The sequence below is a fragment of the Aptenodytes forsteri genome, unplaced genomic scaffold, assembly GCF_000699145.1.
Source record: "Aptenodytes forsteri isolate BGI_AS27 unplaced genomic scaffold, ASM69914v1 Scaffold5, whole genome shotgun sequence".
Classification (NCBI taxonomy): Eukaryota; Metazoa; Chordata; class Aves; order Sphenisciformes; family Spheniscidae; genus Aptenodytes; species Aptenodytes forsteri.
The window spans coordinates 408113-416487 of NW_008795672.1; the positions used below are offsets into that span (position 1 = coordinate 408113).

General features: G+C 42.6%; 1 protein-coding gene across 1 annotated transcript in view; it reads left to right on the plus strand.

The window, feature by feature from the left end:
- VRK2 (vaccinia related kinase 2) overlaps positions 1-8375 on the plus strand; it is a 48190-nt gene that overhangs the window by 23650 nt on the left and 16165 nt on the right. Inside the window, exon 8 of the mRNA XM_009282510.1 lies at positions 893-1025. Within this exon, the coding sequence (XP_009280785.1) occupies positions 893-1025 (133 nt within the window). The remainder of the gene's footprint in view (positions 1-892; positions 1026-8375) is intronic.

Genomic DNA, 8375 nt, shown 5'->3' on the forward strand with positions numbered 1-8375 from the left:
TTGCGGTGTGGGGGGGGGGGGGGTGGGGGGGGGGGGGGGCGGAAATCACCTGTGCCAGGATGGAAAGGTAAATGTGGCAGAATGTATGAGCTTGCTGCAGTATACACAGCGGGGGCCCAAATTTTTTTCTCTTACAGTGATTTAGCTCCATGGATTTGCTTCAGAGTAACTTAGAGTGAAGTCTGGCTCTGTGCCTTTTTAAAATTTATTTTAAATTCAGGAGTGATTTACTAGGAGTGCTTTCTGGGTTGGGGGGGCCTGGTTTGTTTTGCTTTGGTTTATCTTACGCTTTATATTTAAATAGTTGTTGCCAGTATGAAGTCACTGACAGTGACATTGAAAAAGATGAGACTACAGTTAGGCTAATGCCCAGCAGCCTTGTGGTCATGGTCCCTGTTAGCGCTGGAGCCCTGTGCCCAGTCCAGCTGGGGGAAGCTCCTGCCTCTCGCTTCCCCTGGCTTTTAAGTTGCACCTCTGTTATGAAATCGTACAGTCTCAGCTGATGGAAAATTTGAACAGGGGTGTGTATGTGCCTGTTTGAGTAAAGAGAAGAAGGGGTCCCGTAAGCAACGTGAGGATACATAAAAGGCATATTGCAGTTTATGATGTCTAGATGCCCACCTGGAGAGGAGAGAGCTTAGGAACAAAATAAAAAGACTGAAATTCTGCTCGACTCTGAAATAAGATAAGAGTATAGCAGTGGAAGGATTTAAATGGGGAGGGCAGCTGTTATAGCCCCAAGTTGTACATATTTTATCCTGAGGCACCATTTGGTTTAATAAAATTTAGATCTAAGGCTGTCCTTAACCTATCAGTTTCTTAAGACTTAATTATAAAGGTTATACTTTCAAAGGACAAAAGCATTATTCATTTGTCTGTTCATGTCTTCCAGGTTTATCTTGCAGATTATGGACTTTCCTACAGATATTGTCCCAATGGGAACCACAAACAGTATCAGGAAAATCCTAGGAAGGGCCATAATGGGACAATAGAGTTTACCAGCGTAGATGCCCACAAGGGAGTAGGTAGGTTTCTTTTTTTTATTTCAGAGGAGTGATTACAGAATGAGTAATCAGGCTGTGTGAGCTGATGTATACAATAGAAGTAGTCTTGGGGATTGCTCAGGGTTGATCAGACCCTTGTGTGGTGACCTCTTCTTGTACCTGGGAATGCTTTTCCAGGGCTGGGGGGGGAAGGGGGGCAGCATGATTAAAACTGGAAGGCTGCTGCACATATGGTACTGGAAGGCAGACCAAGACGCCCTAAGAAGAGCTTGCCATTAAACTTAATTGGTTCATGTTGGGAGTACTGGTTTGTGTTCGCTATACTCCGTAGACAGGCAGAGGCAATATTTGCTAATGTTGCATTGTCAAGGAAAAATGTTTCGAGTCTGCACTGTCCTTTAGGGAGAGCTGTGTCTGAGTGTCACCATCTGTGTTATGAGAGGATATTTCAAGATGACATTCCTTCTGCAAGGAGAAAAACCTTTTTTGAAGCCATAAAGTGTTAACTTTTTGAAATCTTTTTCCAGTAGCCTTTCATATATCTTACTTATTTAAACTCACTTTGATGGTATTGGAAACACATTTGCAGGTAAATTACATACATAGTCCTTTTATTGGATATTGATTGTACTGCCTTGCATTCCAAGGCAGACTTAATTCAACAATTCCCTAATTAGTTAAAGTCATAACCTATGTCTTGTATTCATTTACCATTAATTAAACCTTAGCTGTTTATTACACTGCAGTTCAAATCCAATAGCAGACCCATAGAGCCATGGAAAAGGGAAGGGGAGGTCAATATTGAAAATATATGGTGCAAAGTCCCACTGATGGCTGCATTGTTCACAATCAATATGGTCAATGCAACACAACTTTCTTAGTTGCTATGTCAGCAAGACAAAAAGTCAATTCTAATGTTATGCTAGTGAAAAAAATTGTGATTATTGAAAAACTTTGACTTTTGCTACAGAACAGTGTTTTTGTTAACTTTTCTTTCCCCTATTCCCTCCCTCTTCACCCCCAAGATCTTCTAAAACAAAAGGAATGGTTTTCTGCTGCTAGCTTTGCTAGGATCGTAGTGTCACAAGCGATAACTGTAGAAATTTGTGCTTGTTAATAGCTGCTGAACTGTTACCTTAAACTAATACTTTCTAACGAGTTTTAGTTGGCACAAACAACTGTATATTATTGCTTTTTCTATTAAAAGGACCATTGACCATGTAATGTAGAGGGCCTTGATAATTTGCCGGCGCTGTTAAAACCTGCAATCGTTTAACTCTGGTCATTAGGAAAAATGAAATAAGACTGTCAAGTATTTGCTGCTAAGACAATTGCACAATTTCACCTGCTAAAAAATATTTTGTGGTGAAAAGGGCATCTGTTTCAGACTCTTCTAGCCCTCCCCAAGTATACAGTGAATTTTCTGGAGACCTGACTCTGGCTGTTTTTCCTGGTAGCGTGAGTGATGTGGCTGTGTGGATGCTGTCTGAAAACAGGTGGAGGCTGGAGTATTTGCGATTTGGCAGTTGGATAGTTATAACAGCTAGTTTGGCTAGTGGACAGGTGTCTGTTGATGGCTATGTGATTACAGGACAGATAATTCCTTTTATTTGAAAGAGTAGGGAAGTTTTACAGACTTGGGTGGCAAAGGGTGTGCACATGCAAGTGTGAGTTAAGTTGTTGTCTTTTGCAGTCTGTGGGTTAGATTCCCCCCTCAAGTAGCTAAAGCTGTGATGGAATTGGTGAAAAGTGGAGGACTCCAGAAAACAAAATATTCAGAAAGATAGCTTGAGGGAGCTTACCCCCATCTTACACTTGAAAATTTTTTGCTTGTTAATAGCCGCAAACAAAATCCACAGATTTTTCTGATGCTCCCACCACAGAAAGCCTGCAGAACGTGATGTGGTATCTGGTATGTTGTAGAGAATCCAGACTATTCACATTGAATGTCCCAGCTCTGACCTTTTAACAGCCTGAATCCATTAAGGTCAAATTACCAGTTTCCCATTTGCAGCAGGTCTCTCAACATCCCAGGTAAAATATGTATCTGCAGCGACTTCTGTCAGAGATTGCACAGGTCCAGATGGCAGAACACGGCAGCTGGTTTCCCTCGTCTCATCTCTTGTTTTGAGGTTTAGAGTTGTGGAGATGTTTCCAACAGTTGGGGCAAAGGGCTTCTTTGCTGAACAATCTCCTGTGCTCCCGATTCGTGATTTGAGTCTCAGCGCAGTCTCATGTACCAAGTGAGGTGGGGTGCTCTTCTGAAAAGTGTTTAAAAGACTGTTTCGCTGTTGGCAAATTAAAGCTGCACAGACAGCCTTCATTCTGGTGTTACCCAGTTTTTCAGGGTGGAATAGTTATTTCAATGCTTTTGGAATATAGTTCCAATTTTTAAATGTTATTTTACATAAATGAGATCCTTTCCAGAGGGCATTTCCTGAGTGTACGTAGCAACATGAATATATCTCAAACCTCAAAACCCCTGAATAGTACCGGTTGCTGTACTGAGCTAGACAAATGAGAACATTCTGACTTGCTCTGCCTTTATTCGTAAAGTACCCACCTGAAGGTGTACAGCGATTTGAGGCACATGCTGAAACTTAAAACAAAACTATGACTTTGTTGCTTTCCAAAGTGCCTCTTGGCAATGCTTAAAGCTGATAACCTCCTTGCATAAAGCCAATGAGATGCAACGACTTCCCACTAATTCAAATCAACACTGGTGTTTCCCTAGTTGAATCGAGAGATTAACCCAGCTGCATGCCTATTTATTCCCCAAGCTCTCCGTGGAGTTTGTCAGGTGTAGAGGTTATGCAGTCCACTGAGATCCAGAAAGTTTCCTATCAGCGGCCACTGCATGGTAGCTGTGGTAGAATTAGTCCGTATTCTTCTGACAGCCTCTGGTAAGGGCTAAGTCGGATGTACCGTTCCTGTGGCAGCTGACGGCAAATTGCTGCCTTCAAATAAGTTACTTTAGTGCGTGCCAGTGTATGCTGACGGTGCTGGCGGCTTTGACTTTGTGCTGGAACCGAAGAGGAATTCCCCCTGAGCTGGGAAAGGCTAGGAGCAGCTGCCCTGCCTCAGCTCCTCATGCTGGTTTTGTCTTTAGTTTTGCATGGCTCACCTGTGCTCCACCTGGTGTGTGTGGGCCCCACAGGCTGGCTCTTCTGTGCTGCAGTGCTGCTTGGGGCTTCCAGACTTGTAGGGTGTGTTTGCAGATACTCACCACAACCTCAGTTACATCCCCTATCTATGTCTAGAGTTCACTTTGAACCAAGTCAGAGCCCAAGCCGGGCTTTGCCACAGGATCTGACCCACACCATCACCACTCCTGTATTTGGTGGCTGGTCCTCATTGCAACCAGCACGTGGGGTTTTTAAATTTAAACCCTTTTTATTTTGATGCAAATTTCATATGGCACAACTGCAGTGTTACTTTTAGCGTAGTATTTGAGTGTATTCATTATATTCATTTTTAAAGACATACTGTATAAACAGTATTACCTTTTTGTTTGTGGATTGATAATTAAAGAGAGTTATATCTGCACCCAGTGTACATTTAAAAAATTGTTACATAGTTAGTGTTAAAAAGTAATATTTGGATCAATGCCTCCTATGGATTTTTGTAGATTTTCTACTCACTGAGGCATGCAGTCAATACCTAATTTCTCTGGAGATATACTGCGCTTAACATATTGAGTTTTTTTTAAATACTCCAGTCCTGTGCATTGAGTGCGTAAGACCAGTTTTAATTTGCTGTCATTGATGAACATAAGAGTATGAACTGTCTATGTTGAATTCCCTCCGGCATATGTTTGTGTTTGCCATAGCTTTCAAGATAAGTCTCCTCTTCCTTTTAACAATATTTCACAGTAACTCTTAGCAGTTTTGCCATCTCTCACATTGGGTAGAGGGCCTACCGAAATCCTTGCAGAACTTAACATCCACATCTGCAATAGTAAAAGCTGCTTAAGACAGTAGTGGTGACTTTTGACCAGCTTAAGGATAAGCAAAATGTCTGATGATGCTTGCCTCAGGCCCACTGGTTGTCACTTTTCTGTAGCTGGTGAATACGTTTCGTCTGAGCTGGTTTCATTGAGCAAAAGTGTGTTTGTTTATTTTCATCTCCTGTGTTGGGGAAGGCAGTTGCAGCTATGTTTGATTCCGTATTTTGGCCAGTTCTTTGTGCCCCTCACATTGGGTTATTGCAACATGCGCTCCTTGAGGTCCATCCAAATGCTCGTACCCGGTGTTTCTACAGGGCAGTGCAGGCATCGGGCTGATTGTAGGGAAAGCTCTGCAGTTCTTGTTTTCCTCACTGGTCTGACAGAACTGTTGCTGTTTGATATTAAAAACATAGCTCAATGCTTGTCCATTTTTCCTTTTCTTTTACATGCATATATTGACTAGAATATATGCAAGGTCCATTTTGTGAGGAAGGATGTGCAAGAATATAAACACCTATGCCTGGAAACATATTCTTTCTGAGCCCGCATGGCTTCCAGAGAACAGAGCTCTAAATGGCTCTGGATCAAGAGGTTTATTTGGCGTCTGTCCATGTGTAGTTAGGAGTCAGAGGGAGCCTGCTGTATTTTTTTGTCGGTCAAATGAATTATTGATTTGCCGTAGTTTGGTATGTGTTTCCCAAAGACTGTGTGCAGGACAAACTGTAAATCCTAAAAATAAAAGGAAGCTATAACTGGTCTGGCAAAAAGTGGCTGGACCTTTTGCAGTGTGAAATAAATAAAAAGATGTTTTCGTTTCTGAGTGTTGGATTAGAAGTGTGTGCCCAGCAGAAGAGGGAGCAGGAGGTCATTGTAAGCGAAAGAAGAGTCGAGCTTTAGCAAGGAGAAGATTGAATAGGTTTCTATAACCACCTCTGTAAGCTTATTCTGTCCTGCCAAGAATGTCCAGAAGCAGCAAAAATAAGATGATGAGCATCACAACTTTCTAGCACAACTGAGGAGTGTGGCTGGGAAATGGCTGTTTAATTTTGGCTCTCGTTCTCTACCCCAGGAATTCAGAAAGTTAGTGAATCTCACAGCTGCTTGTCAGCCCCTTACCTTTGTGATTTTTTTTCTGCCACACAGATGTGAAAGAAGAGTAAAATTTCCTGTCCCCATTCTCCTGCCACATGTTCTCCTTATTGCAAGCTTGGAACTTTTTACTTCCGACCGGGTACCTGCACCTCTTGCCACCACCGTTTTATCTCCCACTCGGATCTCGTGGTGAAGTTCCCTTGCATCTTCCAGCCTTCCCACTACATAAACTTCTCCCCACCAAATCAGGACCCCAGCCCTCTTCCTTTTAGCACATCCCGTTCCACCAGTCCTGATGATTGTTCACTCTCTGTCCATGTTTAGCGGAGAACCACTGTGGTGGTTCTGCACTCTTCTATAATGGATGCAGCAGAGCAAGTGTGAAAATGAGGAGGCTCTGCAGTTAGATCCTGCCGGTCAGTGGACACATGTAACTGCTTGTTTGGAGGTTGCTGCGCACGTGTGTGCACATTAGGCTGTTGTGATTGTCCAGGACAGCTCTGCTATTTTGAAGAGGTTTGGGAACTTCTGGCCTGCAAGACCTGCTGGCTCACAGTTTGCTCATGAGCTTGGCCATGGCAGGACAGCAGCAGAAGTGTTGCTGCTTTTGTGGGCCTTGAAGCAAGTTATCCAACTACTGTGCTGGGACTGCGTCCCGTGACTGACAGGGCAGTGCTGATGTATGGGCTGGTCGCCAGCTTTGATGCTGCCTTTGAGAGGACGTGAGCCCTCAGGACTGTGAGGCTGATACTGTCAGCATGGCACCTCTGTGACTGCCCGAGGCGAGGTCAGTGCTGGGGAGTCACGGTTGTATCCTCCCTGTGCACAACTGCGGGAACTCCTGCCAGCTCTGCAGTAGGTTTTGTGCTGATCAGCTGTATGACCAGTTGAGTGTATAGCTGTGGGATCCGAGTTTAGGAGAGAGACCATAGGTGGCACAGGAAAAGTTGCTCATTGCCATGTCCCAGACTGAGTTCTCTGGAAGAGTTGTAGTCCCGTTGTGGTGACACCATGTTTGGCCTGGATTTATTTTTCTTTCCAGCATTCTATGTGGTGGTGGTTATTGTCAGTGAGTACTTCAGCAGTGTGCCAAGCTAACGGTGCAGAACTGTACATGAGGGGAGGAGAGATTGTTCCCAGCCCCTGCTGGCAGTTGCCCTGCCTGAGACTGGATAACTGTACAGAATGGCCTCCAAACATTAAAATTTATCGAACTTTTTAAATTTAACTATATTTATCCAACCTTTTCCCTGTAGCCACCCGCTCTATTCAGTTAGTTGCTATCCTGCTGCAGTGAACTCCTCAGATAGACCAGTACCATGGGGAACCAATACTTCATTATTAGCTTTTTTTAGTCTTTTCCTTTCTCCTGCCCCTAATATAGGCACTGAATTTTGACAAGTCTTGTATTCGTCTGGGTTTTTTATCATCTCCACCTTGAGTTAAAAAGTTATATTACTTTTAGTTCATTTATTAAAACATTGTGATGATACATTTTTAACATAATTCTATTTCTCCATGGTCATGTTAACACTCCTTTCCTTTATGGGCTTTTGGATTAATGGCTATGGTATATTTGTTTGTGAATTAACATGAATTTGTATGCTGTAGTGCCAGTGAGAATTGGAGGTTCCACTGCATGTGGATGCAATATGAGCAACTAAAATGATCCATTTTATGAAAAGCTTCCAATCTAAAGAAACACTAATGGTGAAATTATAATGTAACAGTGCTAATTAAAGACAATAGAAGAACATTTCATCTGCCACTCGTTAGGCTCCTAGATATTTACAAAAGGCTTGAGAAAGTTAGCTTAATACGGGCCATAGAGGAAAACTCCTATTTTTACATGAGTTTCAGATGGGTTCTTGGGAGAGGTGTAGTTTTGAGAGCATATTGTGGCTGGTGTGATATCATTTATGATCTATTTTGAAATAGTAATCTGAATACAAATTAGGGCTCAGACAGCTGCCAAATCCAGTATACAGAGATACATAATATATTTTCTTCTCAGGGTGAATTGCTTCAGTTATGTTATTCTGAGTTATCGTTTGAACCCTGTGCCTGCATGTTGAGTGTATGTTTGTGGTGTATATAAAACTTCTTACGGCCTGACTGTGATTTCATTGACATGGTTGTTAATTCATTAACTTCAGTGGAGTTGTTCCTGATTTATCTTGGCAGGAGTGGGGACAGAGAGATACATATATATTTTCTTCTCAGGGTGAATTGCTTCAGTTATGTTATTCTGAGTTATCGTTTGAACCCTGGCCTGCATGTTGAGTGTATGTTTGTGGTGTATATAAAACTTCTTACGGCCTGACTGTGATTTT